At 42.3% G+C, this 15625-nt stretch overlaps 1 protein-coding gene across 3 annotated transcripts in view; it reads left to right on the top strand.

Annotated features, from left to right (window-relative positions):
* Positions 1 to 8643, top strand: part of PDE9A (phosphodiesterase 9A) — a 48784-nt gene extending 40141 nt beyond the window's left edge. For all 3 annotated transcript variants that reach the window (XM_010015944.1, XM_010015946.1, XM_010015945.1), the window contains 8 exons: positions 714 to 818; positions 1959 to 2041; positions 2956 to 3112; positions 4315 to 4428; positions 5096 to 5200; positions 6581 to 6709; positions 6900 to 6995; positions 8593 to 8643. In XM_010015944.1, coding sequence (XP_010014246.1) covers positions 714 to 818; positions 1959 to 2041; positions 2956 to 3112; positions 4315 to 4428; positions 5096 to 5200; positions 6581 to 6709; positions 6900 to 6995; positions 8593 to 8643 — 840 coding nt within the window. The remainder of the gene's footprint in view (positions 1 to 713; positions 819 to 1958; positions 2042 to 2955; positions 3113 to 4314; positions 4429 to 5095; positions 5201 to 6580; positions 6710 to 6899; positions 6996 to 8592) is intronic.
* Positions 8644 to 15625: the final 6982 nt, after the last annotated feature.

Raw genomic sequence — 15625 nt, 5'->3', positions numbered from 1 at the left:
AGATAGCCCAGTTGACAGTAGTGAGGACACATGGGAAGACAAGCTTTAGCTTGCATTTGTAATGAGGGCATGTAGCCAGGATCTGTAGAAAGTTAAAATCAGTCCCATGTGCCTATATGGCTTAATCTCTCCCATGCTGCCTTAGCATGGGAAATTCACACAAGTAAGCCAGGGCATGTGCATTCATATCTTCACTTTGCCAAGCAACACATCCCAAAGTGCTACCTCTGAGCATTTGAAATGAAATAACAACTACATTTCAGCCTTGAAGATTTCAAAGCTGCAATTTGCATTCAGCAAGAGAGGGGAACGAGGATATATTTGGAGTTCTTTACACATCCCAAAGACACCATTTAACCACTGCACAGTTTGAAATACAAATTCAGGATGAGAGCACAGAGTCCTGTCTCAAGACTGAGATGCATTTGGCTGTGCTGGGATGTTTACCCATTGCTAGCTGGTATATGAGAGAAGCTGCTATGAGCTTTACATGTTGACAAATTCCTGAAAGGCAGTAATCTCCCACCCTCTCCCAGGAAGGCAGAGACTGTCAGAAGGCCTTTGTGCTGTCAGTCTGTCCTAGCAGAAAATAATAGTGAGCTCCACAGGACACCTGTAGGGATATAAAGTGCTTCCAGGGAGGCTGGGAAGCATATGTAATCATATTCTTATAAAGAGCTCTTTTCTCTCTGTTTCATTCCCTCTCTCTGCAGCTGTGCATTCATGACAATTACAGAAACAACCCCTTTCATAATTTCCGGCACTGCTTTTGTGTGACCCAGATGATGTACAGCATGATCTCGCTTTGCAGCCTCCAGGTATGCCCTCCACCTCAACAGTACTACTCCATTTCCATCATGGGGTATGTGTTCATCCACTCAGCACCATGAAACCTGTGCCACTTTTCTTGCAAAACAGGCCACCAGCTCGCTAGCAAGTGATGAGCTTTGCAGTAGTAGCTGCATTGGTTTAGTCCCTGGGGCAAGGAGGAGGTGGTGCATTGCCACCTCCGGCTGCCCGCTCAGCCATCCCATCCCAGATCCCAAGCACCTACACAGCTTTCTGAGGCTGCTGGGATGTTACCTTCACCTCCTGGATACCCCTAATCTGTACACTGAAGCTCTTTTGACACTCAGATAGCATGAAACATCTATGAATCAGATCCCAAAGCCTGCTGAATTATGGTTTGTGGATATGGTCTTCATCTGTGACGCAAAATATTCCTAAAAGAGGTTTTCTACAAATGTGTGCACCTGGGTAAGCTACTTCAAATAGTGCCTTGCATGTACAGTATGCAAGATTCACATTCAACCTGTGCTTTGTTCAAAACTATAGGCATCGTTTATTTTCGTTGACTGGATAACTTCTGTTTATATATTCATTTCATTTCTGTACAAACCAGATTTTACTCAGTTAAAAAACCCATGTCTTCTCCTTAGCTAAACATCTCAGTTACTGGCCTAAGTATTTTCTTGCCAGTAGGAGAGTGAAAAAAACTTGCTTTAATGGAAGTTGGTCGTACTCGGAAACTCTGAGAATGCAACACTTAATTTTTCTTGCTCTTTTCATAACTTTAGTTAACGCAGAATACAATGGCAACTAAGTTATCTTCCAGCCCACCTTTAGCTAATCAGGATGCTCAAATGACTTGTAAGATGCTATACTAATATCTCAGTGCTTTTATATGATCCCTACAGTAATAACAAGTTTCAAGCAAATTGCCTCCTCTGAGCTGCTGTTATTTAATGCAACAAAGGCAAATCTGAGTCATTTTTACTGGAAAGGAAGGTAGAATTCTTTTTTGAATGAAGTAAATTGATCTGTGGAAAAACACTTCATTTTGCTCAGATTTGCTTTTCTCTGAAAAGTCAGTGTATGTGGGTTTTTCACTTTTTATCATTTATGGGGATAGAAGAAGTAGAAAACATAATACTACCATAATGTTCTATATTTTACAGGAGAAATTTTCCCAAATTGACATCTTGATTCTCATGACTGCAGCAGTGTGCCATGACTTGGACCATCCGGGCTACAACAATACGTAAGTCTGTCCCTTGCTTTCTCTTCCTTTAAAATTCATAGGGAAGGTAATACCAGCTGGCATTTTTGGTGATCAGGTTCTCCTTCTCATAGCTTGAGCTGGCAATGACCTACCCCAAGGCCCTGGTGTTCACTCACACATAGGCCAAGGCAGAGCTTCACACACAAAACTCAGGTCTGGGTTGGGGTTGCCAGCTGTCCTTGGCTCTGTAAGGAAAATGTTTTTTCATATCTCTATTCCAACACTTTCCCCACTCCTGAGAAAACAAAGTAAAATGTACAGCTGAGAGAGAGGGAATAAATTATTATAGCTCTGTTGACTGAAATGGAGTAATTACATGAAAATTCACACCATGATTTAACTTTCACAGTATTTCATAACGATAAATAATGAAGTGCATGTTATTCTAATTATTATCATGTGAGGAAATAAGAATTGTTGTCCCATGGACACTTTTGTGTGCATGTATGTATGTGTGGAAAAAAAAAGGAAAAAAAGAGAATCTAATTTATTTGTAGCCATTTGTTAAATAAGGGCAGAACCTGATTCTGATTGGGGTCAGTGAGAATCTCTCTGTTAACATTAGTGGGGGTTGAATGGAGCCCAGACAGTTCTTTCTTTGTTTGTCTTATGACATTTTAAGCTTTAAGACACTTGATAAAATAAAAAAAAAAAACAAACAACAACCCCAAACCAAACCAAAACCGAAAACAACATCTACAGGGAAATAGTACCTGAGAGGATATTAAAATAAAATATATCTTCTCAAAAAATCTGATTAAGTATTAGCAATCAAAAAGCAAACTGTATCTAATTGAATAAGTATTTTAAAGAATGTAAATAAAAGTAAGCAGCATGGTTTAGAGCAGCTGGTGTGCGTTTGCAGGAGTTCTCATTGTTTCTCTTCACATCAGCTATCAGATAAATGCACGAACTGAGCTTGCGGTACGCTACAATGACATCTCCCCACTGGAGAACCACCACTGTGCTGTGGCTTTCCAGATCATTTCCCAGCCAGAATACAACATTTTCTCCAATGTCAACCAGGAGCAATTCAAACAGATAAGACAGGTATGAATGCTGTTCCCCTCTGTGATGTACAAACTGTTCCTGAAGATGTAAGCACTCGCAGACTTCCCTGCTCTACAATGCAAGTGAATCATTCTCCCTAGAGGGGAGGACTGAAAAAGCCCCTCACACTGGAAGGATTCAAGAGGGATTCTTGGAAAATTTCCACAGCAGCACTCCCTGGAACATCTCACTGAGAAATAATGAGTACACCCTGCCTATTAAAGCCTATGACATTTGGGGGTTAGATATTTATATTATTGAAGGAGCCAATTAGCTCTGACTGGGAAAGGATTAAGATCTCATGGCAGAAGTTTATGTTTTAAGAGAACATTGTATTAATCTTAAAAGGGGCTTCAAAATGAGCAAAGATTTACAACAGCAGAGCACTTGTACTGTTGGAAGAGGCTCTGGTGGACTGGGAGTCATCACAGTTACCTCTGAGACAGTGAACAATGCTAAAATTCCCATTAGACCCCTAAGGGCCAAAATTCAGGCTTAGTTTCCACACAAATGAAAAAGCATTTGTGCTTTTCATTACACACCAAATGAAAAAGCAGACCAATGTAATGGTTCAGATACCAGTCTGGTTGGAGTTACTGATTCTGCCAGTGCACAGGAAGCGGTCATGAGCCCAAAATGGACAGATCTGTATGAAAACCTGCAACTTTAAATTAATCAAGTTTTCCCATCACAAACTCAACCTCACAGGAGGATACCGAGCTCCTAACACATTGTCTGCATCTGAGTATTTCAAAGCCCTTAATCCAAGGAGGACGAGCACAGAGGACACCTACATCTACTGATCTTTGTCTCTTCCTAGGGCCATTAAGAGTCAGCAGCAAAATCTGTAGTGCTTTCCAAGAAGCCAATAGTGGATCTTGGCAAACAGAGTGTGGCTTTTAACATCCTGTTCTACAGTTTGTTTTTCCATGATTAGTCAATCAGAAAAGAAAAACCTCAATGTCTCTGGAATATCACACGAGTGTTACAGGCCAGTCCAACCAAGATCTTCATATACCATTAACTCTTTATAACCCTCTTCCAATTTGCTTGGCAGCTTCAAGCCAGAAACTTCCCCTTTAGGTATCAACAATGTACTGCATCTGAGGCTTTTTGTGTATAAGAAAGACCCTACTTTGCTCTGCAATAGTAGACCTTGTAAAGAATGTCAAGTTAATATGTGAACATATTTTCTTTGCTAGGGGATAATTACATTAATCCTGGCTACAGACATGGCGAGACATGCAGAAATACTGGACTCTTTCAAGGAAAAAATGGAAAATTTTGATTACTCAAATGAAGAACATATGACTTGTGTAAGGAGGTTTTCTGGATTATTAATTTTCTGTGCATAGGATGAAAGCTTGTAGATTGAAATTTGTTTATTTAAAAACCAAGATTCAATATACATTATTAAAAAAAAAATAAATCCTTCTTATATTCTCTGCCCCTCCAAAAATAATTACAATTTGAAAATGCTCTATATAAAATAGATTATTCCAGCTTTACAAATCCTGGAGTCCCATGAGGAAAAAAAAATGTATTTACTCTGTCAGGTCACAAATTCATATGGTCCATTACGATGGGGCAAAAAATACCAACAACAGTACAAACTCTAGTCTCCTCTACTTCCCAAGCCAGCCATCTGATGTCTTTCCCCAGCTGCCTCTGAGCGCTCCACGAACAACTTCATGGTCATTCGTGGCTGACTTTTCTTCATGCAACAGATAAGCACACGTCCCAGTGTGACATGTAGCAGTGCCACAGACAGGGAAACCAAGGCAGAGAGGGGATAAGTGATTTACAGAGTAACTGAGAGAGTGGAAAAGAATCCAGATCATTTAAGGCCTCTGATTTAATCCTGAAAATGTCCTTTCTGTTTGAAAACATTGCCTCCCTGTCAGTTGTAAAGACATAGGCTCTGGGTAAAGGAAAAAAGGGCTGGCATTAAGACTGCAGTATTAAATTATTATCCTCTTTCAGCTGAAGATGGTACTGATAAAATGCTGTGATATCTCCAATGAAGTCCGCCCAATGGAAGTAGCGGAGCCCTGGGTAGATTGCTTACTAGAGGAATATTTTATGCAGGTAAGAATGGGGGAGGGCTGCTCTTCCTGAATCCCACCTCAGATACAGGTGCTCCATCCTGTGACAGCCCAGTGTAGCTGTAGGATGGGAAGACCTCTTTTACAGAAAGTTGGAGTAGGATGTCAGCAAGTGAAGCTGTTCAGAAAGCAAATTAATGCAATTTGCAGATGAAAGACAATAGCAACCTAGAAATCCTAATGATAGCAGACTTAAGCTTGTCCTCTGTAAAGTAAGTTTGGTTTATGTATAGATGATTTTTGAGACAAAAGGGCAAGAGCAATGGCAAGAGATACTTGTCAAGTAAATTATTAAATATCACATAGGAACTAGTTTAGATACTTTTTGCTGCATGTGAACATCACTGTCTGCAAAGTCAGACTTTAAGCTCCACAAACCACTGCTCCTCACTGGATTCCCAGCTAAATACATTTTCTGACTGCTTAAAAAAGGATCCCTAGAACAGAAGCCCTCAGCTACCCCTGGCACATGGGCTCCCAAGCAGCATGTACATGCTGCAGCAGTGGCATCTCAGTCAGCGCATGGCTACAGTGCTTCGAGGAGATGCCAGAGCTTTCTTTTGTGTTTTGTCTGTATTTTGATAGGGTTCATGCCAAGAAGATATCTTGGATGTTGTGTCAGAAACACTCCTAGCTCACTGCATGTCCAGCTTTTTACTCAAAATTACGTATCTGTGTGCCTTACTGTTTTGGCCCTCCAGCAAAGGCACTGTGTGCTGAAAGACTCAGTAATTGAGAGATAAAGCCTGCTACAGGATATCATTTTTGCATGCACAGTCTGTGACCTCCTTGCACGTGAATCTACATAGAAACAATAAGTTATGGGGTCAAGTATGTACCTTGGTAAACTCTTTGCAGTCAATCGAGTTACTCTGCATCAACCTGGCTAGCCAGAACTGGTTTTAATAATTAGTAAAGAAGAAGATATAATTTCTCATTGAATACCTGAAAATAATCACTCTCTGGAAAACTATGAAGAAATCAAAGACCTATTCTTTCTCTTCCAGAGTGGCAAGAGCCATTGCCACCTTCTGAATGCCCTAAAATGTTTCGCCTCACAAATCTCACGAATTTGGAAAGGGAATCAGGTGGCCTTGTTGATCTGTAAGTGTGGAGGTTGATGTTTTCATGCCAGTGCTGTGCAGAAGTAGCTGAACAGAGTTTTCTATTCAGATACTTCCACTAAACAAAGAATGATGCATTGGCCCAAGAGAAACATACTCCTATTCTGTGCTATCTTCAGACATCACTGAGACCTGTATCTGAAGGCTACTACTCTTTAGCTAGTGATCTGCTTGTTGCATTACTGTCCTTAAAGGCTTCTAGCCATAATTAATATTTGTTCTCTCTGTATTTGTTCCAGAGTGACCGAGAAAAGTCTGAGGGGCTTCCAGTGGCACCCTTCATGGACCGTGATAAAGTGACCAAGCCGACAGCACAGATTGGCTTCCTGAAGTTCGTTCTCATCCCCATGTTTGAAACAGTAACAAAGGTAAGCCACCCAAGGCCAGAAGCAGAAGTGAGGGCATGCAAAGCTTCAGCATTTGCTGCATTAGGTGTTTACAGTTAGCCAGGGAAATGGGGATGTACAGTTCACACTCTGTCTTTCACCTCATTTCTAGCACATGTAAGTTAATGAATGCAAATTTAAATGTTGATATTCTTTTTTTATTTTCACCTAGCTATTCCCAGAAGTGGAGGAAGTAATGCTCCAGCCCCTTTGGGAATCCAGGGACCACTATGAGGAATTAAAACAGATAGATGACGCTATGAAAGAGGTAAGCTCTAAATATCTCTTTGATAAAGCAAACATATGATTTAATAAATCAAACATTATAATTTAATAGCATCTTAACTCCGAAACATTAGGAATGCTTATGGCATAACCATTATAATGAGAAACACACTGGTTATACCTGGCTGGAGAGAGGTGTGTACCAAAAGCAGTAAGTGTGCACATGAGCATGCCCTTGCCAAGTTCACCAGGCACCACACAAGTACAGCCATGGGAAGGAAGCTGTTTGCAAGAAAGGGGCTTTAGAACAAAACCCAGAGATATTGCCTGAGGGTAGCACGTTAGCAAACACCTCTTCCTGCAGGGAGCTGCCTTCCCTGGGAAGGAGTTAGCCTGGGCTAGATGGCTGCAAAACCTCCTGGGGGTGGGCAGCTCTAGGCATTGTACCACCAATCCGTAAGTTTATTTTCTAGGAAGAAACTTCCACTCACATGTCTACCATCAAGGATGTGCTTGGAATTTTACAAGGAGTTACTCTCTCATACACAGCAACCAATAGGATTAAACACACAATCAATGAAGCCTTTTTATGCCCCATGCTGAGTGGTAACAATATCTCTCATTTTGACATTTAAGGCTTAGGAGAGGTAGGATATATGTTTAAGCATGTTTGCTGCCTCTGATCATGCCTGCATTGCCTCAGGAGCCTGGCAGGGCAGATACCAAGGCCAGGCCCTGAGAGCAGGTGCCCTGTGCCCACAGTGCAGCGGCTGGCATGCTGGCCTGGCTCCTGCAGCATCCTGAAACCTGTGACACTGAGCCTGCACGACTCCCTTGCATGCTGAGGCAGATGACAAAACCTGCCCAAATGCAGTGCAAAGGTTTTCTGACATGAAAAAACTGATCATCTAGACAGGATGTATCAGTCACTCTGTCACTGGGAAGTGCCCTGGGGTACAAGCTGTGCTGACATCATTTGATATGTGGGAAATGAAGATTCATTCACTTGATCATCCTTGGCTGGATGAGTGGAATAGTAGCTTTCTGGTGTAGCTGTCACCTCATCCATGTGCTTTGGAGAAAAAGCCCTTCAGCAGCTAAAATTAATCACAGAGAACATGCTTTGGGGACATTAAGTTATAATGGAGAAGAAAGTCTTTTAGGCATTCTTCAGTTTAGAGAGGAGCATTTCTCAAATGAGGGAACTCAAATATGACTGCCAAACTTCCTGAGTCCTGCTTATGTTTCAAGTTGAGCTGAGATTTCACTTCTGGTTTACAGAAACTGTCAAACAAATTTTATGCAAACTGATGGAGCTTTTATTAGGGTGCATTGGCACAAGGGTCTTAGAAAAATAGGAGCTACCTGAATTCAGAAATATCCTGAAGCAAGAAGAGTTAGTTAATAATCTGAGAGCCCAGCATGGCAGGTGGTGAGAAAGACTGAGTTCTGTTTACTCAGGACATACATCCAGAGCAGTTTGGATGAAACAGTCCTGGTGATATACCAAGCTGCTGCCTATTATTTCACAAGCAATGTTGCACATACCTTGTGAAGAGATGAGCATTTGACTGACAGCAGCAGTGGAAAGCAGCACTGTGTGAGTCAGGGTAGTAATGCTCCTTTGCTCTTCCTTTCAGTTGCAGAAAAAGAAAAGTGACAGCTTGACCACAGGCAGTACTGAAAAGTGAGACGAAAAAGTCCGAACAAGACACAAGTCCTAAAGTTATTTGTTTTTTGAGAAGTGCTGTATTTGCCAAACAGACATGGTGGCTACATCAAAATGCAACTGGGACCATGTACACGGAGAGGTGGCAGGCACGGATGCCCCACAGGCTTGTCTACCTGCCTGGGCGCCTTGTCTACAGCCTGCAGCCTGCTCGCACAGGCACTGCCAGTGTCAGCTCCAAGGATTCCCCATGCTCCGTCATGCCCTCTGCTGCGGACATTGCACGGGTTTCAGCACAGCTCAAATCTTCAGCAGATTTGCCTTTCTGGTCACCACACTGACTGCAGTGTGTAGAGACAAAGCAGAGCTTGGCTAAGGAGCCTTTTCTGGAAAACAACCCACCGGCATCCAAAACCAAAAGGAACAGTTGATTTAGTCAAGATACAATATACATGTGTACAGCAGTATGCTAATTACAGCATAGCTTAACAGATGCTTGTATTCTGACAAGGGTCTTGGCATACATTTTCATTTGCCTATTAGGCCCTAACGACACATTTCTCTGTATTACTCTCTGAATTTTATAGTGTTCACAGTACATTCAGAAGCCGGGCATAGTGGATGTAATTTTTTTTTCTACACTAGAAGAAGTCAGAAGAAACCTTAGTGAATTTGCAGGTTCTCTTTGTGGCCTGGTACAACTAGACACCATGGGATCCTTCAGCATGAGCAAAGGGAGTACAAAGCTGAAACCACTGTGCAAGCAAATTTTTATCCTTGAGAATGCAAAAAGCAACAACAAGAAAAACCTTCAAAGATGTACAGTTTTCTGTTTTGTTTTTTTTTTTACTTTTAAACTGATCTGCTAAATAATATATTCTTCTACAGAAATGGCTGTTGTACTTGTTTTCTTTTGAGTATGTGTTCAGGCGAAAACTGTCTCTGTTCCTAAAGACAAACACTTTCATAATGAATACAAGGGGCTGTAAAGGAGAGGTGAGTGCTGGTGGAGAATCTCTAGAAACATTCTTTGTGGTATACTTGTGTCGTAAGTGCAACACCAAGAGATCTTCACTTCTGTTGATGACTTTGTCATCAATGAGCCATCACTGGCTGCGGGGAGGGAAGCTCTGCCTGGAGTTGCACTTGTGCAGCCGGCCAGCAGCACTGTGATCAGCTCCTGTGCACCACCTTGACAAAGTGGAGACCAGAAGAAACCCCCTTCCTCATGCCCATGGGAGGAGACCCCCCACCACGCTGCTCACCTGATCCTGGCTTTTCCCACTGGGGAAAGGTCACCCTGCTTGGGGGTTTCAGCACTGAATATCAGTTCCTGTCACAGCATGGCTGACGAGACAAGTGGTTCACATGCACTTGCTCGCATCCCCTCCCTGGCAGCCATAGGCATGCAGCCAATGAAGCATGATGATAGTTGCTCTTGTCCTCGTGGCTCAGTTCTTGAGGCTGCCCCATCAACTTTGCTAGGTGTGATAGCAATAAGGGTGACGCTAGTGCATTGCCTCTGCAAAGTCCAAAGCCACATGCATTTTCTTTGCTTGGTCTTCAAAAGAGATGAATGGGTGGGGGCCAATCTTTCCCCGCATGACCCAGGAAGCATCTTAGGAAGGTCAGCGTCTCTGCAATATGTCTAGTATGAAGTACAGCCCTGAACAAAACCCCTGTCTCCTGCTCTGGAAATTCAGATTTATTGTCCTGTTGTTGCTGAAAATTAATTCTGAGCTTAACTCTTGTTTCTCCCCCAGTGCCATTATCCATGTTTGGTTTCTTTCCTGTGCATAAAACTGTACTACTTCAACTACTCTCCAGTCTCTTGGGGAGATCAATATCACCTTGAAACATCCATCCCTCTACCCTATTCCTGGTTGCACACTTGCAGAGACCCGGGACTGTTACACAGCTAGTTCTCTCTGCTGGTTCCTCTTTCTGTCCAGGCTGCTTTCTCCTTTAAATAGCTTTGTGTGTGTAATTGTGGGCTTTCTCCTGCAAACTAGAAAAGCATCTGATCCCTGGATTTGAACAGTCCTAAGGGACTCCAAAGAAGATGGGAAGATCCAAGCACAGGGTCAGTCAGCTCCAAGCTACACAGGTATCTTCATGAATGGATGAACTAACCCCTAGTTTTGATTAACCTCAAACTTTTAATGCTTGAAAGTTGGACCTTAATTATGTGGTTTGGGACCTTTTTCTGTACTAAATCTTATAAACCAAAGTACATTGTGACCCAGATTGTTCTGCCATGGAATTCTTCACTTCATTTTCACAAGTAAATCAAATTTACCATCTCCATTCAAGCAGATTTCCATCACAAATCAGCTCCCAAAGCAGATGAGCTGTGCAGGAGCTACAGACAATTGCTTAGAATATGCCAAGTCCTGCACTGAGCTAGTTACACTAGATGAGAAAACCTGCCGTAGGAACTTGACTGCACTCTGCTCCCACTAAAACTGTTTAAGGCTTAGGTCCCAATAGGAAGTTTTGTTTCAGCTGGTAGGATTTTCTAATCCAACAAGTATCTATGCATGCGCTTAGCTCCCACAAGCCTAGTCATGGACCCTGGCATACAGTAGCTAATTGAATCGTACAGACTCCTTGGCTTTTTCTAATTGAAGTGCATGGGAGTTTCAGAATTGGTGGCCCTTAGTGCTTGTTTTGGCTCCATCATTTTTAAGAGTAACCTGAAAACTGTTTACTGGAGAGAGATGATCAGAAGATGTTGGTGAAATCCCACTGACTTTACTGGAGCTGCATCAGAAACATGGGGAAGAGAATGCAACCCATCCTCAGAGCTGCACTAGTGACTGTTGTGATGCTGTAACACACTGTCTGGCTGTTCTTGAAAGAGCAGGCAATATCCAGGCTGTTATTCATGGACAGCTCTAAAAAAGACCACATGCAGTCACAACCAGCTATTGATATAAATGGCATACCACAGCATTTTTTTAATCTCATTTGCCTTTGTAATATTAGATTTCCAAGAGACAATCCTCCCAACATATATTTAACCAAGGGGAATACAAAGCATTTTCTTATAATTCTAGTTTCTTGTACTTTTCCCATAATATTTGATCCTGTGATTTGCATGCAGATTAATGGATTTGAGAATCTTGGCAACCAGCCCATTAAAATGTCACACATTCTCAGGGTGACATTTTAAAAACTACACTAAGCATGAAAATGAAGTTTTTCAAGGCAGCCAGACAGATGTCTCAAGTGCGATTTAATCTTTCCTCTCCCTACTCTGATGAATAAGAGTGAGTATTATACCTCAGTGTTGTTTCAGCTTATGGTAGGTGCCTTAAAAGAACTTTCTGTGATCTGTTGCATGCATCTTTTCAGTATTATGACAGTGCCACATGCACCTCAGCCTTACCTTGCTGCTCCTATACTCGTGATCAAAGATGAGCATGTGACAGGTTGTAACTAATCCACACCATATAACTTGGAAAACTAATGATGAGCCCTGGGATTTTTCTTCTTCTTCCTTTTTTTTTTTTTTAAATGATGGATCCCACGGCCCCATACACACTTCATTTTTCAGTATGGTTTTCATAATCAGATCAAAATAAGGCTATAATATAACTGCATGCCTTGGGAAGGAAACAGATTTTTTAAAATGTGAATACCCCCACAGCAGCCAATTTGCAATGAAAATTTAGTGTGTGTTAAATACACAGCTTATGTAATGCCAGAGAAGTATCTGTACATGGAAATTGTTAATCTCTGCTGCCTCCGAGCAGCAATAACAACAGCATCTGTTCCATATGGGAATGAGGGAGAGTGCTGGTGCAGAGTACGAGTCCAGCAGGAGAAGCACTGTCAAGCAGTATTTCATTTCCCTGTTTAAACAGTGGGCTTTTACTGCAAACTGCCCCTCCTTTCTTGAAACACCTGAAGACAAGTCTTACCCTTGTGCCTGGTTTGTGGTATTAAAAGCATGCACACTTCTTTTTATACTCCTGTCATATTGTTCTGGTTTTTTGTAAAGGTTTCTGTGAGAGAGCAGGCACAGTGGGGCAAATCACTGACCCTGAGAATGCAAAATCTCACCACAGTAACCCCTGCCCTGCATTATCATCTCCTTGATCTCCATGTGGCAGGGCAGGGTATAGAACACAGCAACATGCCTTTTAGTGACAAGGAGCACTCAAGGCCAGCCTGCAGAAAGGGTGTATGTGCAAGGACAGCCTCATGTAAGGGCATCCAGCTGCTGCTCTGACTCCCAGTGTAAAAATCATTACTTTCCAAGGGGTTGCTCTGGAGTTGGGCACATCCCAGCTCCAGGCTGTGCTCCAGAAGACGCCAGGCAGATCCTGCCCTCTTAAGCCACCCTTCTGTTTGCACAATCCTCTACCATGCAGCACCCTTGCAATTAAGGTTGTTTGGTGCCAGCAAAGTAAAGTAAAGACTTTCTGAAGTGTGTTTAAAACAGCTCGGATGCTGTTTTTCTAGGCAACATGGCAGTGCAGCAGGCGAGCTATCCTTTCTCTCAACTCTCCAAGCAAAGGACTGGGCAGAGGTGAAGTTTGTACTCTGAAAAACTGGTGCATTGTAGTCCTGATCTGTGTGTGGCTGCTATGACAGCACAAGAAACCAGTAAGTCTTAATAACAAACATACATCTGCCACTGGCTTCAAATACCCTATTGAGCAAGTCACCAACCCAGAACTTCCTGCTTTCAGAAACCCACCTCTGCAAAGCACCTTGTGGTATTTGGGTGTAAAATGCTTTTAACGGCAAGAATCAACAGTTACCATCTTTAGAAAACACGACTTCATAGAAACTTCTATCAAAAACAACTTACTAGATATCTTCATAAATGAAGAAACTGTAACCAATAAGTCAAACATCTTTTTCTTGGTGATCATGTTGTAGTAGATCTGCCTCTTTGCTAGTTAGAAGTCATACTTCTCACTCTCACACACACACAAAAGCTTTCTATTTTGCCTGTAATCAGGAATTACAGGTGTACTTGGGCACATGCTCATACACAAAATGGCTATCTGCAGATATTTTTGTAATACCGCTCTTGGCTCTGTTGCAAGACAAACTTAGAGCCAGGAGGGTTTGGAATGTCACAGCCACAGAGTCATGTCACAGCCAACATATGCTATAATATCTCAGAGGAAAAATCTCTGTTTTCCAAATTTTGCGGAAGCACAGTTACTGCCTGGCTGACAGACCCTGCAGATCCTCTGCCCTAAAGGAAGCTCCAAGGTGAGAGGGACTTGCAGCAGCTCTATGTTGTTCTAGACAAAGAGAGCTTGCTCTCAGCCTGCTGATGGTGTTCTGGGCTCAGGACAGCTGGGACATGCTCCAGGCTATAGAACACAACAAGAAAATCAACAGAGAAAGCAAGGAGAAGCCTGGGGCAGGTGCTGGTGTGCCCAAAGCTTGCTCACACAGCGAGTTTGGTGTCTCCTTTCCCGCTGGCAGCTGTCCCTGCACTGCTTCCCAGTGCCATCCAGTGCATCTGGAGTTACATGGTGCCTCCAGGGCTAGCCGGCAGGGTTTGGCTTTAGGGATATAGCTGCTTATCTTGCGGAAGAGCTGAAGAAATGAGTTCCTAAAGGTTATAGGATAATAAATCTAAACCAGCCTGTACTTCAGAAAGTTCACTGGGGTGATGTGTGTGTCATAAATGACAATTTCATTTCTTCCACGCTGTATTTTTCCCCTCACTCAAGACTTTGATCCTCCTCGTCATGCTGGCTACTGTGTGTACTGCCAAGGGCAGATCTCCAGCTTCACTCACTTCTCCCAGCTCCTTTGCTTGCAAAAGACACACCACTCATTTTAGGGAAGGTGCGCCAGGCTGCACCGTCCAGAGCTTGTGGAAGCTGGCCATGCTTTGCCAGAGAATGGCAGCAAGTTCCTTCTCCATCTGGAAGACAGCCTGCATCCAGAGAAATCCTGGTTTGTAGGACTTCAGTGGACAAAAATTACAGGAATCTCCCCTTTATTTACAGTGTTACATTTTACCCTACCAGCCGTTTCATTTATTCATTCCATATGGTGATTTATTCATTGACCTGTGCTTCATGTTGCCATTTCCATCCATGCAGAAAGCACTAGCTGCTGCCTGAGTGCTGCACAGTGATAAACACCTTCATGAGAGACTAGGCTATCACAGGTCATCCAGCTTCATCTGCTGGCAAGTACATTTAAAATCAGCAAAAATGCATTCCTGTGCCTACATCTTATTTTATTTTAGTATTTTACTATTTTGGCTAAGGAGAAAATTGTGAACACTCACATAGTGGCACCCAGGTTTGAACTGCATTGAATCATAGACATTAATATAGACTCGTTTAGGTGTTCTACAGAATCAAGTCTCAACATGTGTCTTTTGCATAAAAATACATAAAATTAAATTGAAAAGGTTACAAGCTGATTAATATTAAAAGTCTGTACCAGTTAGTACTGTACAGTCTTTCTTTTAAATATAAACTATGCAGGCTAACTTGGGTTGCTTACTGAATTTAATTCCATTATTTCCAATGTAATAACCTTGTAACACCTCTGAATTTGTCTCTAGCACGAAGGTCCTTTCTCAGGTCAGTTGTTAAAATTTAACTAGGGAGACAATAATCATCTTGAAAGACACATTGCACAGGGAGGGGGATTCAGTGGCGTGACTTACAAGAGGAACTCAAAGTTTGCAGAGTAAGAATGGTGTTTGCAGACTGTAAAAGAGAATAACAACCCCTGGGACATTCTTTGAAAAAAGAGGTGAATTGTGCTTTGTGCTGCACGGGAGGATTTACTCTCTGTACAGTGGGATCAAAATCAAAGCCTGTTTGCCAGGTAGGGTTTTCCTGATCTTTTTTAGATTTCTTTTTTGAGCCCTGTTTTTGATTAGAGCTCAGTAAAAAGTTATTTTCACCACCACAGGTTATATCAGAATTCACCCTCTTTATGTGCATTTACACAGTGCAGTAGTCCTGAAGCTGCGGGCAGGTGCCTCCAACTAGCTGCCTGAAAAG

This window comes from Nestor notabilis, unplaced genomic scaffold (assembly GCF_000696875.1).
Source record: "Nestor notabilis isolate BGI_N333 unplaced genomic scaffold, ASM69687v1 scaffold11036, whole genome shotgun sequence".
NCBI classification, from domain to species: domain Eukaryota; kingdom Metazoa; phylum Chordata; class Aves; order Psittaciformes; family Psittacidae; genus Nestor; species Nestor notabilis.
The sequence above is the reverse complement of the archived record's forward strand: the minus strand, read 5'-3'. Positions and strand labels throughout refer to the sequence as shown.